Source organism: Lampetra fluviatilis, chromosome 1 (assembly GCF_964198595.1).
Source record: "Lampetra fluviatilis chromosome 1, kcLamFluv1.1, whole genome shotgun sequence".
Classification (NCBI taxonomy): domain Eukaryota; kingdom Metazoa; phylum Chordata; class Hyperoartia; order Petromyzontiformes; family Petromyzontidae; genus Lampetra; species Lampetra fluviatilis.
Window position 1 is genome coordinate 18402167 of NC_136275.1, and position 22425 is coordinate 18424591.

A 22425-nucleotide genomic window follows, 5' to 3' on the forward strand; every position below is an offset into this window, starting at 1 on the left:
CCCAAAGGAACAGCTTGCATTATGTAACATGCAAATTGCCAATAAGCAAACAGGGTCAGGCGATACCTGATAGTGAACATTGATCCTTTTTTTCATCGTTAAGTAGGGGAGCCGGTTCAACTCATCACCATATATTGTGTACCACTATGCGAGAAGTGCATTCAGCAGTCGTGCCATGGGCACACTTGACTCCTGCTACAAGAATATTGAATTTCCACCACCACCAGCGACTCAGGACTGCCACCCGATCTATAAATATTATGCTGGGGATAAGAGGCCGTGCACGCAATTCAAGACTTCTGCACCAAACTGGGATGCGATATGGCCAATAAAGGGCAAGACAGCCACAGCAAGTTCGTGAACCCGTTGAGGGTTATCCGCTCGGCCATCGTCATATCTGGAGACGTGCCCTGCGCAAGGACACTCGCTTGTGTGGTCGCTGAAATTCCCGAGGACAACCCCGTGTTGGAAAGCAGAACAGCATCCGTGCATACGCACGGTCTTCTCATCCTTATTCTCTGAAGTCCTGCCATGGGGGGTAGCACTGAGAGCGACAGGAGGGGATGGCAGGTGAACCCCTGGGTTTGTGAATAGCCCAAAGAACGCACCTCCGATGAGCACGGTTGGCTACGTGCGGTGCGAAAGAAGTTCAACATACGCACATACGCATTCGAGAACAGGGGCGGAAACTGCATCCCTCACACCTCCTCGTGCCACGTCTTACAGGTCACACCACCAACTCACCTGTAGACGCAAACCGGGCGGTACATCCGCCACGCGTCTCTCTCTAGCTGCGTGGACGGCACCCTCGTGTTCACCTTCTGAAGCGCTCGCCCGTCACCGTGGCGTGCGCGATGACCACCACCACGTGACTTTTCTTTTGTGTTGTGCGCGGTGCATTTAGCGCTACAGCGCGTGGATCTGTAGCGTTTATTTTCAATTGTTTGCTGGTGACTTTGTGTATTTCATATCGAAATCGCCTCCAGTGCGTTTGCTGCTGGCGGCAATAAAAGTTATTTAAAAGTCTAGCTATGTGACGCACGTGTGCCCTGGTCACGACCCGTGGTTCTTCGCAAACAAAATAGACGACATCATTTACTGTTAGAGGTGGAGATGGGGGGGAAGGGAGTGAATGAATGTTGATGTGAATGAAGGCGATATGAGAGACACAGTCATCCTACGAACTTAACCGTAAATTTCGTAAGCCTTTTTTTCCGGTTGGAGAAGATTAATCGGAGGGGGTGTAGGGGGAGGGGGCGCGGGGAGATATTGAGATCGGGGAGGGGGAGTTCTCTCTCCACCCCACCACCTCTCGCCCCCGCCCCTCCGCCACACTCCCACCACCCCATCTCCCTCCCGCACAATATAAAGGCGCCAGAACGAGGAGGCATGAGGTGTCCCATCGTCGATATCCCACGGTCTGTCGAGCTCCGTCTGCAGTCTTACAGCTCCGAGGCATAGGTAATTATCTCGTGTTCATTTCACTCATCCGCTCATTCATTTTCATACGACTTCATACATCCACTGTTGGATGAATGCCTCCCCAAGCCGTGTCGCTCATTAGGGTTGACTGACTCACGGCTGCACTTCGCCGCCGTCATCAGCAGCAGCACGGTGCGCGTATCGGACTCGCGAAGCGCACGCCTCCGAGGTCGGCTTCGGATATCGCCTTGCCGCTCGCGGTTCCTTCCTTCCCGCAGCTGGGAATCTAACTCAGGCGTGCAGGCAGGCGGGCGTCTAAACACAATGCGCTAACCACTTTGCCACCGCTCCGCCGTCGCGTAATGACAGCAAAACTATGACGATCTCCATTTTTTCCACGACACCTCCCGCCACCCTTCTGCTTTCGACGTGTCGCACGGATGTTTCTGCAATCGCGTTATTCGCCGGTGCGGTGCGCGTCGGGTGATCATCGTGGTGCTCTTCCGATGCGCGCCCGTGGGTTTTCAAATGGCCCGCTGCGTCCAACCGGTGGCTCCTCGGTCGTTTCAGAAGTTGGGCAGATTGCGGAAACACGAGGACGCGGCTTCTTGTATCAATGTGCGATACGCGCCGCGTGGCTAATCCAGTTGTTGCAGGGGGGGGGGGGGCGCAGCGCTTACGGACCCGAGATGACTGAGCCGAGGGGGCTACACAGAGTGGGTGGTGAGCGGATAGGGGAGGGCGGCCCCATTTCATTCCCTGCACCAGGAGAGCCCATGGCCAAACCACGCTGCGTGGCTGAGTGGTCCGATTGGATCCCCGTGACGCTCTCTTTCAAAGACTCATTGGATCACGACTTCATACATTTGTGCAAAAACCCCCGCTAACTCAGATCCCTTGCGTTTGCAGGCGGGCAAGTGGCGTCGCTGTCGACAGCACGATGCTGATAATCGTAATGTCAGCTTCCTAATTAGCGATCAGCAGCAGGATCTATCGGACTTTGATGACAATCGTGATCTATGTGCGTCGCGGCGCGGCTGTGCGTGTCCCAACGCGTGTTGTGGGTTTCATCTCACCACGGATGCTGCAGCAATTTGAGGTCACGATGGCTGTTCGAGGTCGAGCGTTTAGCGCTAACTGCAGTATGCGAACCCGGTGTGAACAGAGTTCGATCCCCAGCGAGTGATATCTGAACCTGTCCGAGGTTGTGCCCCCCCCCCGACGTGACCGCAACCCCCCCCCCCCCACGCCTCTTTACCAATCCGCACTGATCAACGTGTTAATTGATTTTTTTTACCCTTTTATCTGGCAACAAAACTGACACCTTTTTTACAAGGAGTCATGTTTGCATAGACCACAATACCTTGTAAAAAAAGGTGTCAGTTTTGATGCCAGATAAAAGGGTAAAAAAACAATCATCATATTTTTTACTGGCAAATGAGGTTCCAATAATGGTATAGTTGTTCATTTCGAGTCCATTTTCAATCCACTGCTGGATGTGCGCCTCCCCAATGCCGTCCGCGTCATGGGAGGTCATTTGACCATACTTCACCACGCTGGTCAGTATGATATGGTGAAGCGGAAGGTGAACGCACGGTGCAACAATCGTTGTGCCACCACTCCTCCGCTAAAAAAATGGAAAGTTGGAATTTGTGAGAACTTGCGATGATATAAATATCATCGATGTGCTATGAAGAAGGGCCATTGCTCGAAACGTCACCTATTGTATTATTCAGTTTAATGGCCACAGTGTTGTTAATGAATATGTTGATTTATTGTTTTTTATCTATATAGTTAACGCATTTTCCTACGAAACCAGCCAACTGAGTTACATTGATTCCACGGCTAACATCGGTGGCGGGTAGTAGGCTACCTGAACCGATCCTAAACCCACCAGCTTCACCAGACGGCATTGCCCAGCGTGACGAAGCATGGTCAGACGACCCACACAATGGGCACTGCACACGGAATAATACGAACGCCAAACAGTTATACAGGAATACCCCGGTTTACGTCGGGGATGCGTTCCTGAAACGTGCGACGACGAATATCGGAACGACGTCAATCAAAGCGATTAGCCGGGTAGGTGTCGGCGAAGGCTGAGAGGCGACGGATAACGAGAACGGACGGGCGATGCTGTCAGCGACGTGAGTGTGGGTTGATGCGACGCAATTCACGTAGCGGTATTAATAAAGTGACGACGTGTTTGCGAAACGACGTAGAATGGAGAGACACAAATCATACCGTGTCAACCCATACGGTTTAGCCCGTATTCTTGTGCAGGGAAATTGAGTTGTCAGGTCCATACAGCGTACAGCCGTTTCAATGCGGGCAACACAAATGTGTCTTCTTCTTGGTTCCTTCGGTAAAGTCACGTAGAAGGGAAATAATAAAATAATAAAAATAAAACATAATAAAATACAATGCTCACGACGTTTCGGCCACAACACAAGCAGCCGTTCTCAGGTGAAGAACAGGTCTGTCGGAAAGACAGCGTCTGAAAATGAAAAAAATCGGAAAAAAATGTGTCTATTTGTTTGTGTTGAGATTGTTATACGGGGGAACGGGGTAATCAATAAGGTCTGAAGTGGTTTGTAATAAGGTAGGGCACTGATAAAGTGGTTGACAGGTATGGTATGACTGTATTTCGATGAAAGGTTGCGTACAACCTTCCTGTGTTCTGCTTACCCATTCTGTTGAGACCCCCGTGGTGTTCATAAACCCAGACGCATTTTCTTTAAACGGACCACACCCTGCGGATGAGACTCAAAGAACGCAAAAAAACAGTTCAGGATTTGTCTCATAAGCTAATGCTGCGACAACCTGGAATGGGTAATCGGTCGGTGGACATCAATTCTACTTTACTCTTTGGTTCTTTCGGTAAAGTCACGTAGGTAGAAAAACATTCTAATCAAATAAAATAAATCACGACGTTTCGATGGGCAAGCAGGCGGGGTCTGAGCTGAAAAGGAATTCCATCCCCGGACGCAAGCACGTCAGTTGTGTTCATGGAGAAGATTAAGGAGAGAGAGATTATGAATTTGTCCATGAAGCCATCCAGATATATATAAACACAGAGACAATTTCAACCGAGGAGATGGGTATAAGCTGAGCAATCATTGGAAGGACGTTATTAACCAAGCAAAGTCGTAACTTGCCGTGGTGCTTCCATTCTTCCCTGCCGTTTGGCTGTTGTCCTATCAGGTGCCTCTGCGTCACCACATAAATAACCTCTTGTTGTAACAGCTCTCTCGCTGGTTCAGCAGTTCCACTGCTGGATGTTTTTTTTCCGCCCGAGGACGACCGCTTGTGTGTTGCGATCGAAACGTCGCGATATATTATTTTGCTTCATTTAATTTTTTTCTACCCCACGTGACTTTACCGAAAGAACCAAAGAGTATGGATTCCTGCAGTCACGAAATCTTCAAATCAAGACTGAAGAGTTAAAAAATATGTTAGCCCTCATTACGTATCAAACGTAATTCATTTATTTCGCGCTGCGTGTGTGCTCGTAAAGTGTACGTGCAGCGTATGTGCTCGTTTATGTGTGCGTATGTATGCACAGACGTGTGTGTGTGTGTGTGCAGACGTGTGTGTGTGCGCACGTGTGTGTGTGTGCGTGCATGTAGAATCCCATCGTGCGTGTCGTGCCGGCCTTCATCGGTGCTACTCGCTAACAGCACTTGCCCCCAAACAGTCTGTTAAGGCTATACGGGTGATCTTTGTCGTTGTGTAGGATCGCTCAGATGTGAGTACCTGCTGCCGCGTCTGTGTGTGTGCACGTGTGTGTGTGCACGTGTGTGTGTGTGCACGTTTGTGTGTGTGCGTGTGTGTGCGCACGTGTGTGTGTGTGCAGACGTGTGTGTGCGTGTGTGTGCGTGTGTGTGTGCACGTGTGTGTGCGTGTGTGTGCACGTGTGTGTGTGTGTGTGCGCACGTGTGTGTGCGCACGTGTGTGTGCGCACGTGTGTGTGTATGTGCGCGTGTGTGTGCACGTGTGTGTGTGCACGTGTGTGTGTGTGCGCGTGTGTGTGCGCGTGTGTGTGTGCACGTGTGTGTGTGTGGGGAGAGGTAGTGTAGCGGTTAGCGCGCTGCGCTACGAACCCGGCGACCCGAGTTAGATTCCCGCTCACGGTCACCAACACCAGTGACGATTATCTGAACCGGTTCTTGGCTTCCTCGAGGTCGACTCAGCCTCAAATGAGTACCTGGTGCGGTGTGTAAAAACATCGCCACTGGTGAGACAAAGGCGGTCGGGCGTGGTGTTGGCCACCCAACGTTTCGTGTGCCGTGCCGGCCTTCATAGGTGCTGCTCACTAACAGAACTTGCCCCAACAGTCTGTAAAGGCTATCAGGGGGGTCTTTGTCTTTTTTTGTATGTATTGTGCACACGTGTGTGTGTAGGTTCGCGCAGACATGAGTAACCTTGTTGCGCGTGCATTCACGTGTGTGTGTGTACGTGTGTGTGTGTGTACGGCAAACACCAGTGACGATTATCTGAACCGGTCCTGGGCCTCCCCTAGGTCGACTCAGCCTTAAATGAGTACCTGGTGCGGTGTGTAAACATCGCCACTGGGGAGACAAAGACGGTCGGGCGTGGTGCTGGCCACCCACCCCCTCGTGTACCGTTCTGGCCTTCATAGGTGCTCGCTAACAGCACTTGCCCCTACAGTCTGTTAAGGCTATACGGGGGATCTTTGATCTTTGTGTGTGTACGTGTGTGTGTGTGTGCAGACATGAGTAACCTGCTTGCGCGTGCGTGTACGTATGTGCACACGTGTGTGTGCACGCGTGTGTGTGTGTGTACGTGTGTGTGTGTACGTGCGTGTGTGTGTGCACACCTGTGTGTGTACGTGTGCGCGTGTGTGTGTGTGCAGACATGAGTAACTTACTGGCCCTCACGCTGCTGGTGTCGCTGGTGCTGGGCGCGCTGTGCCAGGAGCGCGCGTCCCCCTGGGAGGAGGCGCTCTCTGAGCAGCTGGCGCGCAGCCTGCTCGCGGAGCCGTCGTCCCTCTCGGTAAGCAGCGCGCACTCGGCAAGCAAAGACAAAGGTTCATACTCTTAGTTCTTTCGGTAAAGTCACGTAGGTAAAAAATGAAATTAAAATTAATAAAAAATGAAAACAATAAAATCACGACGTTTCGGAGGCAACACAAGCTTCCGTCTTCAGGTGAAACTGTCACAGCAAAAAATCTGTATCAAGTGCTGTGACAGTTTCGCCTGAAGACGGAAGCTTGTGTTGCCTCCGAAACGTCGTGATTTTATTGTTCTTATTTTTTATTAATTTTAATTTCATTTTTTACCTACGTGACTTTACCGAAAGAACTAAGAGTATGAATCCTTGAAGTCACGAAAGCTTCAAATCTAAAGACAAATGTGCCCCCCCACCCCCCGTGTAGCCTTGACATGCTGTTGGGGCAAGTGCTGTTCAGCACCTGTGAAGGCCGCTACGGCACACGGGCGGCAACACGCCCGCTCGTCTTTGGGGCCGTCCATAAATGCGTCACGCAATTTTGGGTGGTTTTTGACCACCCCCCCCCCCCCCCCCCAGTCACACGGCGTCACAAAAAGTCAGACCCCCCTCAAATATGACGTCACAAAGCTCTGCCCCCCGCCCCCCCAAACCATATTTCCATTTTGAAAATAAAACATGCTTCAAATCGCTTTAAACTGTTGTCGTTGTCGTGCGTATTTAATGTGGCGCTGCACTCTGATGTTGTAGGAGAAAACATTTATTAAAAAGGAGGCGCTGGACAGCTGAAATGTAGCATAAAATAAACTTGAAAATATTCTACGTCTAACTAAAACTGCAGATGTTCAGGATATTATAATTAAATTATCTTATAATTATAAAATATTAAAAGTAATTATAACTATTTAAAAAACTTGAAACTTTGTAGTAGAACGAAGCGAAATTATAACAATCACATATTCATTCCACAGAATGAAAAGTCCTGGTAGAATCATTAGAATCAAAATGTTTACTAACAATCATTAAAAAAATTAACAAAATGTATGCTTCTCCATTCTCCCATGGAGAAGCAAAATCCTCCTTCATGGAATAAATATAAAGGTGACCTTAGTAAATTTAAATAATCTAATAGTTAATAATGCACATTTATTAGAAATTGTGTTGTTATAACAATTCTGTTCAATTAAAATGTTTTTAAAGTTGCGCATTTTGATGCGACGTCACATTCCTCAAACTCCCCCCCCCCTCGTCACACATCGTCACAAATGTCTAACCCCCCCCCCCCCCCCAAGGTGCGTTACGTCATTTATGGACGGCCCCTTTGCCTCCCGAGTGGCGCTGTTTAGACGTCGAACCGGGTACCCACTTTAGCCACGTGCGTTTCAAATAAAAGAAATAAAATCACTTTCTATTTTATAACTACGGGACTTTACCGAAAGAACCAAAGAGCTATGGATCCCTGGAGTCACGAAAACTTCAAATCTAGATACTCACTTGAGGCTGAGTCGACCTAGGGGAGGCCGTGAGCGGGAATCGAACTCGGGCTCCGTAACGCCGCGCGTGAACCGCTGCCCTACCGCTCAATCACCACCAGACACTCAACAAAACAGCGCCTCGGCTCATTGCGCAGGCTCCGTCACGCTCACACTCAGTAACGCCCTCGGTCATGAATCCACATCGGCACGTAACTCACTAATGCACTCACACCGCAACCCCACGTCCTCAACAATTTACTCGCAGTCTCACTCACCTTCTCACTACAACAACAACCGCCATTCGCCACTAAGTGGCGGTGACGTCACCACGACGCTTGTGCCAGGCCAAGTGCACCTTGAGGCCACGTGAAGTGTCGAACGCCCGCTGGCAGGAGGTCACCGGGCAGACCCAGCAGGTGCCACGGGTCGACTGACCGAGATGACCGAGATAACTGGCTGATGCACTACCTGTGCCCCCTACTGTACCAACTTGCTGTGCTTTAGCCACCCGGCGCTCCGCTCGTTGTTGTGAGCGTCGCTCCTCCGCCCTCCGTTGTTGTTGGAGGGCGACTGCCTCCAACTGCCCAGTAGCGTCCTTCACGAGCCTCCTCCACTGAGGCCGATCATGACACCGCTGGTACCAGTCATCGGCAAGTCCACTCAGCTCCACGTCCTCCTGTACCACATCACTCCATCTCTTCTCTAGCCCGTGCCGCGCCCGTTTAGCCCCCTCGATCCGGCCGAACAAAAGCTGTTTAGGCATGCGGTAGCTGGGCATGCGGGCTACATGACCCAGCCAACGCAGCCTTGCCTGCCGGAGGAGCTCACCGATGGGACTTTGCCCAGATCTTTCAAGGATTTGTGAGCTCCTCACACAATCCAGCCTGGTTAAACCCAGGATGGATCGTAGGCAGGCCAGCCTAAATGTTTCCAACCGGCGAAGATGCTCCATTAGGGGGGTCCACTCACTCACACATATACACACGCACCTTCTCACTCACCCACACATGCACGCACGAACTCATACACCCACTCACTCACTCATCCACCCACTTATCCACTCACTAATGCCCCCACTCACGCACCCAACCACTCACCAAACTGCGGGTCACCTCACGTCTATTTCTGTTTCTTCCCTCGCATTGCTCCACTCTGGAATTCCCTCCTCCCGTCATCGTCTCTTTTCCCCAAGTTATTTTCACCCTGCCCAATTCAAGAAATTTATCAAGTTTTATATTCATTATAAATGTAATAGGGCTGTCTGTTGCTGGCATGCTTGGGCTGTGCTTAACGACCGTGGGGACTACAAACAAACAAAACTCCCTCCATCCTGCCCCGTCCTTGAAAGTTCGTAGTGACGTTACTGTCCCTTGCCCTTTTGCCCCAAATCCTTCGTCCTTCGTCAAACTGGGAGTGTGTGCCCAACGCACAGGTTTTGCCTCTTCTGTATTCCACTGTTCATATTCTATCCAGCTTGCATAACCATGCAACTCACTGCAACCGGCAACACTTGAATTCATTGCAATCCGTTGTCAGTTGACTGCTGGGTGAAGGCCCTACCCCACCCCCGTGTCGGTCCTGCAGGTTGATTGGCCGTACTTCAACACGCCGCTTCGTGCGTATTCGATGAATGTGGATTCCTAGGACAGGGGCAAATATATCACTCGCCACTGGTGTTAGTCCTGGCTGGGAATCGAACCCAGGTGACTGAGGTCATAAAAGCAGAGCACTCACCGTTGAGTCATCGTTCCAACCCACCACAGTCAATTATCAATATTCCATCTGCAATCTCATTACGATGTTTATATGACTCTGACCGCAGTCCAGACTTAACGTGCGGAGTAAAATGCGATTTCGAGATAAACGTTGTTGAGAGTGGACGAAATTATGGCGCGTATGTTTGCTCTGGGAAGGTAAGCAGGGTTGAGCCTGGATAGTTGCCTTGGATGGGTGATGACCACGCACAAACAGGTTGTTATAGGCGGCTGTTAATGAGCACCTATTACGGTCGGCACGGCACACAAGGGGGTAGAATAGCAAACCCCACAACCGGAAAGTCTTGTCTTCTTAGTAACCAATTTTACACTACGCCGGGTACTCATTTACGGCCGAGTCGACCTAGGAGAGGACCTGGACAGGTTCAGATACCATTTGCCACTGATGTTAGTCGTGGCCGGGAATTTAACTCGGTTGGTCGGGTTCAGAGGGCACTGCGCTAACCACACAGCGTTAATTCCACACACACAAATATCTCCAATATAGCTTGATTTGAAGCTTTCGTGACTGCAGGAATCCATACTCTTTGGCTCTTTCGGTAAAGTCACGTAGGTAGAAAATAAAAATAAATCACGACGTTTCGGGCGCAACACAAGCGTCCGTCATCAGGTGGGAAAGCATGATCTGCTGCTGAGGCAGACTGTTTTAAAAAGGTTTAAAATGGGTGTAGCCCAAGGGTCATAAAGAAGTGGGAAGGACTAGTGATGTTAATGTGAGAAATTAGCATGTCAATGTAAGATCGGAGAGCGGCCTCCTCGACGAGGGCATGGAAGTGGCTATGTTAATGTGAGAGATTAGTATGTTAATGTAAGATCGAAGAGTGGCCTCCACGAGGCAAGAGCATCAACGTAAGAGAACCACCGCAACAGTGGCCATGCCTGTGAAACACACAGCCCATAACACAGTAAGAACCCACGATACATCGAGGCTAAGGGAGCAGAAGTGGCCATGTTAGTGAGACCCCAGCCCGTTAATGCCAAGGCATCCCACAGGGCAATGCAACTCAGAGAGTCAGAGATAACAGCCAAATGGCCTTCCAAAAATCCACAAAGTAGGTACCCCGCTCTGTCCTATCGTCTCCACCATTAACTCACCCACCTACAAACTGGCCCGATTTATGTCTGAGACCCTGCTTCCTTTCACCGGCAAGTCCACCTCAGCTGTACTTAACTCAGCTCACTTGGTTTCTCTAATCAAGGACATCTCACTGTCTCCAGATGATTTGCTTGTCAGTTTCAATGTAGTTTTTATGTTCACCAATGTACCTGTACCTGACACCATTGCAATCATTGAAGACTTGGTCCAACAAGGACTGAATCCAGATGTACCTCTTGGGGCATGTGCTGTTAGCGAGCAGTGCCTTTGAAGGCCGGCACGGTACACGAGGGGGTGGGTGGCTAGCACCACGCCCGGACGCCTTTGTCTCCCCAGTGCTGATGTTTAAACACTGCACCAGGTACTCATTTGAGGCTGAGTCGACCTAGGGGAGGCCCATGACCGGTTCAGATAATCGTCACTGGTGTTGGCTGTGAGCGGTAATCAAACTCAGATTGCCGGGTTCGTAGCGCAACGCAGTAACCGCTGCACTATCACTCACCCCCCCACACACACACAGACCTACAGACCTGTAAACATTTTTTACCAAACCGAGATGGAGTAATGACTGTCATTTGTCGAAGCCTATTGCATTCGTTGCACATGTATATAAATAAGCATCTAAATTTCAATTACAGCTCATTCACTTCTGCATTGGATCACTCAAGGTGCCCGCACCAACTATTTAGCACTCACGTGGTACAGGGTGCTAAACGATGCCGCGGAGTGACTCGTCTGGATTCATCCCGACAGATCCATGCGCAGGCACATCACTTAATTAACGTCACACAAATTAATTAACGGGCTGCGTTGGCAATGGCGCGCGGGCACAACTCCATAGAGTCCATGACAAGCGAGAGCAGAACTTGGTACCACCAATATGGTTAATACGAGCAAATTACTTCATTCACTGTTGTTGGTCATTTCAATAAATTAGAAGCGCTCAAGCTATGCCACTTCAAGTTGTACCAACAAGTGAACTATCTGGTCTGCGCACGTGGAATTATAGGGACCAGGCATATTCGTCATGAACTCTGCTTTATAATGGAATGATAATGCATGTGGCTAAGATCTCTGAACGTGTTAAACTTAATTACACTTTTATAATATAACGCACCAACTCCATCTCTTCGCCCTGAAGACAGGCCGTTGCCTACCACATCAGCCAACAATGTGCGCTCGTTCATCCGAATTAAATGTGCTTTCGCCAATTTTTTGGACGCTACGCCACACCACACCACCCTACGCCACCCATGCCATACCACCCATCCCGTGCCACTGAATCTGTGCCGCACCACCCAAAGCCACCATGCCACCCATGCCGTACCACTAAAGCTGTGCCACACCACCCAGAGCCACGAGTTTAGGCTCCCCCTTTTTTCTGAGTGAGAAAAACACCACCACGGCCATCCTTTTGTGAAAGAGACGCTCGGTCTCGCCGGGCACTCAGCTGGTTTTAAAGGAGCTGGATTGAGTGATTGGAAGGAGCTGCTCCAACTTTGCCTCTTCATGTCCCCCCACGATCACGGTCGGAAACAAACACGCTCTTTCACACCTCTGCTGTTCTGGATTCTTTATTAGTACTTTACCCACAGGGGCAGCGGCCAAGACGTGAACAAACGGAGCCACACAAGACTGCCGTTCTTCCGCCTAATAACGCCATCTGTCACACCCTCACATTTCGTCTCTCCCTCCACTAAACCAGATGCCCTCTTCTCTCATCTCATTCCGCCCCCTTCTTCCTCCACCCCCCCCCAACCTCCCACAGTCCCACAGGGACTCGTGCCATTATATAATTGAATGCTCTTACAGGAGCGAATATTACTTATTAAAGCAACCATGGGAGAGATCACCCGCGGCGAGAGTCGATACAGTCTCGACCACGGACTCTCAATGTTAATCTCTTCTTAACATTCAGGGGTATTGCCGCTACGAACCGGCGAGGCTTACGGAAGCTTTTTATGGAATTTAGGCGATTTTTTTAATAGCCAATTAATACGCTATATTTTTAGGTGGGAGATTTAATGCGGATCAGATATTATGGGTTCGCTTGGCTGCCAATCTAGAGGCGCCGGAAAAGTGGCCACAAATGAGCCCCTGCCATAAGAATGCAAAAATTTCGCTCATCCTGCTCGCGGCATTGTGCAGAGCAGCCCAGGGCCACTGCTTCAGACTTGGGGTCAGCCCGCCCCATTGGCTAAGTTCAGCCCACTTCTACACGCACACAGCCACTTGTAGCACCAATCCACTGCTGGATTATAAGCCTCCCCACGCCAGAGGATGAGAGGACAGTTATTAACAACCCACCCGGCAGCCGGTCTCGGATATCGCCCTCCTCTTATTTATATAGCTTTCCTACTCCCCCCCCCCTACTTAACCAGGTAATGTGCCCCCCACCGCCCCATATTCCCTAGAGGCAAGAGTCACGAAGCCAGAAAACACAATTTGCATGCCGTCTCCCGCCGCGTGTCTTCTCGCCTGTAACCGTCGGACATGCAATGGGGTTCAATATATATGTTTTTTTAAAGACGTCTCCCAACGCCGTGCGGGTCACAGGCGCGTTACTTGACTGTCGTTTCACACACGACAAAGGATAGATAAACGAACACCGCTCTGTTAGCGGTCTAATAACACTAGTTATTCGCGGGCGGTCGCACCGCCCCACGTCCATGCAGGTTCAATTTCTGCCCTATCGGCGTCCCGAGATCCGACGAGAGATAGAGGGCCGCATTCCGGGTGATTTGGTCGCAAGATGCGGCCCACGTGGGGTCGTAGTGGTAACGTCGCGCAACCGTGCCGGGGAGATCGAAGCTCTACGAGATGTGGAGATGAGGTATCGATGCAGCTGTAAACACGCAATTCCTGCCCGGCTGCATTCCCCAGACTGCATTTAAACTGCTGTCCGCTAGACGCCCACCCCCCCCGGTATTGGCGGATAATGCCCCTTCGCTGGCCGCGAGGGAGACACACCGAGAGCAGAGCACCGAATGTGTTTTGGTGTTGATGCATTTATAAAGGCAGGGTCACACACGCGGACGGGATTATAAGAAGACGCGTCTTTATATTACGCGTTGAAATACAGGAGAGGGGAAAATGCGTCTCATAATGCGGAGATTATGGTAGCAACCAACGCGATGTGTATATGTATGGGACAATTCAACAACGCGATATGTAGATGTATGGGACAATTCAACAACGGATATGTCGGGGCAAGTGGTGTTCGCGAGTGCCTTTTAAGGCCAGCACGGCACACGGATGAGTGCTGGGCGTCGGCACCGCGTCCCTACTCACCTTTGTCTTCCCTGCCGTGCGTATAGGGCTGACTACATCGTGTCTGTCGCTCATTAAGACTCAGGATAATTCACCCAAATTATGCGAACCGTGGCCAGAAACTGCCCCCGGAATGGCCAGGATCGCAGTTCGTTCAGCGCAACAACACCGACTCCCCCTCCAACCGACAGAACACCCCACCCGCCTGCCTACCCTCTCCCCACCGCCCCCTCTGGCCTTTAGCTCAGTGTTCTTCATTGCAAGGCCCGCGCGCCACTGGCAGCCCCTGGTGGCCTTGAGTGTGACCCCTCACGTGCGGCATCAGACAATAAACAAATGTGAAAACACCTCCCATCATCATCGAGCTGCCAAAAACCCCCCAATGGTTTCAGATGTGTGGCGGAACATCACACTGATGATGTCTCATCGGCAAAAGTGCCTCCTCCACCCCTCCTTCTAAAAAAATTGTGACAGAAAAAAATGTCTCTTCTTGTTGTTTTGGTTGCCGACCTCTGACCCCTTCCGCCCCCCCCGTGCGCCGTGCAGCAGGTGGAGCGCTCTCTTCACGAGAGTCTGGCACGCCTCGCCAAGCGCTCGTGGAGGAGGAAGCCTCATCCCAAGGAGTTCGTGGCCCTCATGGGGAGGCGGGCCGTGGGTACGTGAAGAGCAGTCGCGCGCTCGCCTGCTCACTCGCTCGCTCGCCTGCTCACTCGCGCGCTCACTCACTCACCTGCTCACTCGCTTACTCGCTCGCTCGCCCACTCGTTCGCTCGCTCACTCACCTACTCAGTCGCTTGCTCATTGACGTACTCAATCGCTCGCTCATTCATTCACTTACGTATTCGCGCGCTCATCTACTACTCAGTCGCTCGCTCATTCAGTCGCTCACCTACTCAGCCGCTCGCTCATGCGTGCATGAATTCACTCACCCTACTCAATGTCTCACATGCTGACGTACTCGCTTATTCACTCACTCACTCAAGTGCTCACCTATTTGCTCACTCAGTGACGTGATCACTCGCGTACTTGTTCGCTGACGTGCTCATCACGCGCGTGCCCATTCACTCGCTCACAGTATTCACCCGCGTACTCAACATCGATGCTTATGCTCACGACAGAACGCCCGTCGAATCGTGCGTGCACGAATCGATAATTATTTTCGACGCGTACATGCCGTGTGTCGGCGTGGTGAAGTATGGTCAAACAACCCCCCTCCCTGACCCACGACGACTCACGAAGCGTGGGGGGGATGCCCTCATCCAGCAGTGGATCGAGAGTGCTGTGCACGTAGACATGCGCGTATGCTGCGTGCAATCAGATCAGCTGAGCCCTGTAGCAAGGAGAGGCACGACTACCGTCGCCACGATGTACTGTTGAACCGTACAGGTTTCCCTCGCAAGTATTGCGGCAGTAGATGCGTTCCAAAAAGAAAAGGGGGTGCACAATGCGAAACCGCACAGGACAGCTGCCTGCCGAGCAGCCCTGACAATGTTTGCACTCCACGTGCGGCCGCACAGCCGCATGTTAGTGAATTAAAACCGCATGATATGGCGAATTTAGGAAGAAATAGGTTAGCCGCGTGGACGCGAAATCGCACCGACCGAAGCCGCATAAAGCGAGGGAGACCCGTACCTAATCGATTCTTGATATCGTATCGCGATTCGGAACAAATCATGGGACTCACGACGGCGAATGGTTACGGGCACTGTGTTTAATAAGCGGCGGGCATCTCTAATAGACAGAGGAGGTGTGATGACACGTTGAGGGTGCTGGTGCGTAATGCCCACCACGTGCACCATCAAGCGAATGCACAGCCGTTGCCTGTGATACTTCAGGGCGGATAGGTACGAAATGCACCTCCGATTAACAGGGTTGGCTACGTACGGTGCGAAGAAAGTTCAACATACATACAGAGGCGCCACGGTGGCAAGATGTTAACTACCTCGCCGTGTATGCAGGAAGTCGTTGGTTCGACCTCGACCTGACGCCTGTATATTTGGAGTTTGCGTGTCGCTCACCCCGTGGACGCATGGATTTTTCTCCGGGTCGTCCAGTTTTTCCCCTCCACATTTATCATCAACGTGCGTTTAGGGTATTTGGCTGCTCTAAATGGCCACGTGATAAGCCCCTTCGTTGAGCTGCTATCATTTGTGGCCAGGTCGCTTCTGAAAAAGAGCTGTACAGCTCAGTGGTCCTTACCTGGAATTTTTTTTTTTTACAAATTGTTAGTTAAACAGTTAGTTACATGCAACGTGTACGTCCTTCATCCACTGAAGCCTCGCCGAGTCTCAAGAGGCGTATGTGTTTTCAGGAGGCTGCCGCATTGGGCCAATCGAATACATGTTCGGTTTCGTGTTTGGGGGTGGCTGGGGGGCCTGACACTCCATTCAACCCATTGCTGTGGCTGACATTTGCTGGCCACCTCGCAATGCAGTAACCCTAGCCGACAACAAGCCGTCTGGATACCACCAAAGATTTGTCCATGAGGCCATACAGATATACAAACATAGACATAACTTCAACCGAGAAGATGGATTCAAATTGAGCAATCATTGGAAAGATGTGATTAACCATGTTAAACCTCAACCGCCACTCTCCCGCACTATGCGTCCCCCTCCCCCATCCGTGGCTCCGTCGTGTAGTATCAGCTTCACCCCCCCCCCATCCTGCGCCCGTCCCCCTTGGCTCCTCCCCCTCCTCTGACCCTATATAACAATGTCTCATCACAACTAACTCTCGCTACAGTTATTTTGCTGTGCCTTTTGACACCTGATGAAGGAAGCTTGTGTTGCCTCCGAAACGTCGTGATTTAATTTAGTTGTTTTCATTTATTTTATTCATTGTTTTACCTACGTGACTTTACCGAAAAAACCAAAGAGTATGAATCCTTGCAGTCACGAAAGCTTCAAATCTAGAAAGAGTGGTGTTAGGACACCGCACGCTTCCGCCAAACGATGCTGCACGGTTGCCCCCTAAAGCAGTCAGTCGCCCATCCAAATCGTAACCACACTCAATCTCGCTTAGCAGTCCGGCGTCGAAACGAGATCGGGGGCATACAGTGTGAGCTTTTCGGACTGTACCACAAAGAGGAATGCGGGGGTGGGGGTGTAAACTTCCACGTGATAGCCCTGTCCTTGAGGCTATTGCACCATGTCGGCGAGGTCAGGGTTAGTTACCAGCGTCACCTGGAGGGAAATGGTCTGATCCGCTTTTTGTGGCTAAGGTTGCGCAAGTTAAATATGTCCAGCACCTGGCACATTGATGAAAGTCAAATGAACGCATAATAACATGAATTGTTCCCCGACTGTGCTCCACAGGCTTTCAGAATCTCATGGAGGGACAGTATGACGGTAAGTGTCAACATATCCCCCGCACAGCCCTCCCCCCGTATCTTTAACTTGTGTCTACCATGGGTGGAAAAACCCCGATATTTCCAGCGGCAGGCATCGGGTTTATTTTTTATACAATTAAACCCGATTTCGGGTAATTAAAACCTGGTTTAATGAATACGAAACTCTGATAGGCTTAGGCTGCTTCCTCGTCTGTGCTGCTATCGTACTCGGGGGCCGTCGGGCACGGGGTAGTCGTAGAATGCGGCGGGCAGGTTGGTCTTGATGAACACGAGCTTCTCCTCCACAATCGTGGGCGCCAGTGAGTTCCTTAGCTTGGAATGGATGAAGCCCATCGTTGAGAAGTGGTTCTGCAATTAGAACCAATTAAACCGGATTCTCCCAATCTCAGATGATCGGGTTTAATATAAAAAGACAATTAAACCCGATTGTAAAAAACCCGACTGTGCCACCCTTGGTGTCTACACACAGGAGTAAGAACGCGGCACGCAACAGTGAAAACCCCCACAGCCCAGAGTTTCTAAAACTCCGGTCCTCACGGTCGACTCGCCACGGCTAGCGTCGTCCACGTGTACCAGTCTTTTCCGTTCAGGTGCAAATTAAGTCGCGTCATACGCGCTGCACGTGCCAGATGATTTGTAAACACGCCCCGCGTGATTTCAATAAATGGGCGTTTCCTATCAGTCACGTGGAACAACGCACGCATAACAAAGACGACGATCACCCCCGCGTAGCCTGTACAGTGTACACTGACTGATAATTCACTGGTCAACAACAACAACAAAAAACATTTTTTTTTCTGGCCTGGACTTTTGCAGCTGTTTTAGACTAATTTCAGGGTGCTGATTCCAAATCTGATCTCATATTTGCTCTATCACATAATTTTTATGCTATCGGCATACCCCATTTTCATTGATTTTACCCGAAATTAACTCTTGTCACTTATGATTGCAAGTTGTTGCGAGTCAGTGACTGCTTTAGTGTTAAAATATGGTGCTGTATTTTTAGGAAAGTGTGTTTATAATATCATTTTTTGTAGATATCCACATTTATTTAATAAAAAAAATTCTGCAGTTTTATTTAAAATGCAATATTTGATATCTCAAAAACTTGATGTGATATACAAAAACTGATGCCAGATTTGGAATCAGCACCCCAAAATTACCTTAAAACCATTGGAATACCTTATGCCAGAAAAAGTATGTTGACCAGTGTAATAGGGGTTTTCCCCCTTTTTTCTGGCAACAAAACAGGTGTTAAGATGTTAAAACACCAAACTGAAACCTTTTACAAGAAATCATGTCTGCATTAACCGCAATGCTTGTGGTCAGAATGCAAACAAAAACATACTCTGATAATTCACTGGTCAACACACTTTTTCTGGCATAAGGTATTCCAACGGTTCTAAGGAAATTTTTGGGTGCTGATTCCAAATCTGGCATCAGTTTTTGTCTATCACATCAGGTTTTTGAGATATCAAATATTGCATTTTAAATAAAAACTGCAGAAGAAAAATATTAAATAAATGTGGATATCTACATAAAATGATATTATAAACACACTATCCAAAAAATACAGCACCATATTTTAACACTAAAGCAGTCACTGACTCGCAACAACTTGCAATCATAAGTGACAGAGTTAATTTCGGGTAAAATCAATGAAAATGGGGTATGCCGATAGCATAAAAATGATGTGAAAGAGCAAATCTGAAATCAGATTTGGAATCAGCACCCTGAAATTTGTCTAAAACAGCTGCAAAAGTCCAGGCCAGAAAAAAAAATTGTTGTTGACCAGTGTAATATATGCATTGTCCTTGAAACTGATTCAAGCACAATGGATATATAATTATCAGAGTATGTTTTTTGTTTTGTTGCCAGTAAAAAGGGGAAACCCCTATTATTATATTTTGGTACTGGCAAAAGAGGTCCCATGATGTACATAGACTGTTGGGGCGAGTCGTGTCAGCGAGCACCCGTTAAGGTCGGGAAAGCGCACGAGTGGTTGAGGGTGGTCAATAACACGCCCGGCTGTCTCCACCTCCCCAGTTATGTTTTGCACACCGCAAATGGTGCTCATTTAAGCCTCAGTCGACCTAGGAGGGGGCCAGAATCGGTTGAGATATCATTCGCCACTTATGTTAGCCGTGGCCGGGAATCAAACCAAGGTTACTGGGTTCGTAGTGCAGCACTTGAACCACCGCCCACCACTCCCCAACACAGAGACAGAGACCCCCCGTATAACCCTTATCAACAACCTGTTGGGGCAAGTGCTGTGAGCGAGTAACACATATTAAGGCCAACACAACACACGAGGGGGTGGGTGGAGAGCACCACGCCCGGAAACCTTTGTCTCCCCAGTGGTGATCTTTACACACCGCAGCAGGAAATCAATTAAGGCTGAGTCGAACTAGGGGAGGCCCAGCACCGGTTCAAATATTCGCCATTGATGTTGTCCATCAGTGTAAATCGAACGCGCGCACGCAGGCGCACACAGTAACAGGCATCTGGCCCCATTTACCTTCCCAGCCGACCTCATTAGCTTTCCACATCACGGCTGCTACATTAACGTTCAGCCCAATCATATCTGCATCGCATCGTAGGTCTGGCGCATAACGCGCGCGCTTTTATCTGGAATGTGAACCACGCATGTATTCCGGGTCAGTGCCGGATTAAGCTAGTGCGGGGCCTGTAGCATATGTTCTAAAGGTGCCCTAAATAAAGAAATAAACCGTAAATATGAAAACACACATTTTTTACTTGCATAGTAAAGTAATTGTATTTTTTCATATTCTATACAGCCAGATAATACGACAAATCGCTGACCTTAAACACCCAGTCGTTCATAAAAGTTGAAGGCAGTCTAGTACTATAGTAATAGACCAAGTGCAAAAGGAACTTAGGGGAAATTAAGTAAAACTATTAATTTTACATGCTGTTTGTGTAGTGAGTGGACTCAAGTACTGTGACTCTCTCATGAGGTGGCCGTGTGGCTCAGAGGTCAAAGCACGGAGCTAGAACCACCGAAGGTCATTGTCACAAATTGAGGCAGTTGCCTGTGATTAAACCGGGTTCTCAAGTCGACAGCGAGTTGGTGGTTTCAGCCCGACCACCAATTACTTAACAAAAAAACACCCATCACTTTAAATGTAGTGTTGCAATTAATTTAGCCAAATGTCAACTCCGAGAATTCAAAATGTCAGTAATAACTCTCTTGCAGCAGGGCAGGTGGGAGATGTCGTGCTGCTGTTCGAACGAGAGGTCACCTGAAGGATTCTCAGATATTAGCTCTGTCATATTGTATATACGGTATGTTGAACTTCTGTTGCACCGTACGTAGTCAATCATGCTCATCGGAGGTGCGCGGGGAGGACAACAAACTCAACACAAAAATCAGTTCTAAAAAAATGAGTTTTCAAGTGGGATTATTTGAAAGTGCATCACTCCAGTGGCTTCCTAATGTCAGAAGAAAGAGCGTTCCAGACGGCCGGCAGAAGCGCACCTTAAAGTGCGCGATGCGGTGACCGTCTTTGTCCGATTGGCCAGCCAAAAGCCGCTGCTGTGGCCAGGATGATGACCGGCGTTCGCGTGATGGCTTATGCTCCTTGACGAGATCAGCGAGGTATTTCGCTTCCGTGGGCCATTCTCCAACGCGAATAATTTTGCACCGCCTCTGCTCGCGAAATCCGAACGGATTCATCGTCGTTCTCGTGACGCGACACCGGTGGCGGAAATCGGGATGGCTAAATGAGAAAACAAGACGGATAACATCGTTGAGAATGGCAACTCATCCGTGCTTGTGTGTGTCTCTCTCTCTTTCTCTTTCCACAACACTCGACAATTACCCCCTCCTCCCGCCGCCACGCAGGTGACGAGACATCGCCCATGTACTGAGAAATGCCCAACCAGCGCGTGCTCACCAAGACCGCTAACTCTCACACATATTAACACAAAGAAGACCCAACCCCGCCACACTGTATGTGTTAAAAGCTTATTTTTAAACGAAACAAAATGTAAGACAAAGCGTGATTGCCGTTGTTCGTGTCCACGTGATTGCATGCCGCCATTCGAAGCGCCATAGACGTTACACAGGTAGTAATGCTGTATATGTCACCTCCTCTCCACACTGCAGTGGTGATTGTACCCAGCCAGAAACACACATTCCCCACCCATCAACTCACAATTCTCAGAGCAGAGCAGCGATGCTGTTGGCCGTGTAACTTATTCGATGTGTAATGGAACTTGGTTGTACTTCGTGACCTCTCTCACGGACATGTCACTCATGATATTTTGATATTTAATGTAATAAAGGCCATTTGTATAATGCGCAGACGTTTGCTATTTTTTCCCTCCTCTAAAAAGGTGTTACTTTGTTTTGTCATTAAAAGAAAAACCAGGAAACGAACCCCGCTTATATCAAATAATGCTCCGATGTCCGTTGCAAGTGTCAAGCTTAAAATCATAAACTTTACTCTGAACGAACGCCGCGTTTTGTCACTTCATACCTCTGGGACCGGGTGGCAGTGATTCTCCCATCTCGCTACAAACCTGGTGACCTGAGTTGGATACCCGATCACGGCTGATGTTGGTGGCAAGTAACATCTTAACCGGTCCCCCCCTTCCCCCACCCCTGCCTTCGTCGTCATAGCCCCCCCCACCCCCGCCGGCAACCCCCTTCACCAACCCACACGATCAAGTATGGTCAAACACCACCCCACCCCAATGACCCTTGAGAGCGATGTATCGGTACGACCACGTTGTAACCGACTTCGGACCACCAGATGACAATAAGTCAGTGTCACGGGCAGCCCCTTGGTGGCTCTTAGTACGTGGCCGAACGTGCGGCTCCCGACAATACACCAATAGTGAAACACACCCCCTCCACCCCCCATCATCATCGTGCTGCTGTCAAACCACCAATTGTTTCAAATGCGTGGCGGCCCTGAAACCGATGATGTCTTATCGGCGAAAGTGCACTGTGGCCACCCCTCTGAAAAATGTGTGAAGAACACTGATATCGCTTCTCAAAAACGCATGTCTACGGACGGGCGGAATGATTCTATGTCA

The 22425-nt window shown here is 49.6% G+C and overlaps 1 protein-coding gene across 1 annotated transcript; it reads left to right on the forward strand.

Moving 5' to 3' along the window:
• Positions 1-1354: 1354 nt before the first annotated feature.
• Positions 1355-21682, forward strand: LOC144933483 (uncharacterized). Its single transcript, XM_078858291.1, has 5 exons — positions 1355-1461; positions 6299-6438; positions 14556-14664; positions 17327-17359; positions 21227-21682. The coding sequence occupies exons 2-5, from the start codon at positions 6301-6303 to the stop codon at positions 21250-21252; spliced, it is 306 nt and encodes a 101-aa protein (XP_078714417.1). The 5' UTR covers positions 1355-1461; positions 6299-6300; the 3' UTR covers positions 21253-21682.
• The last annotated feature ends 743 nt before the right edge of the window (positions 21683-22425 follow it).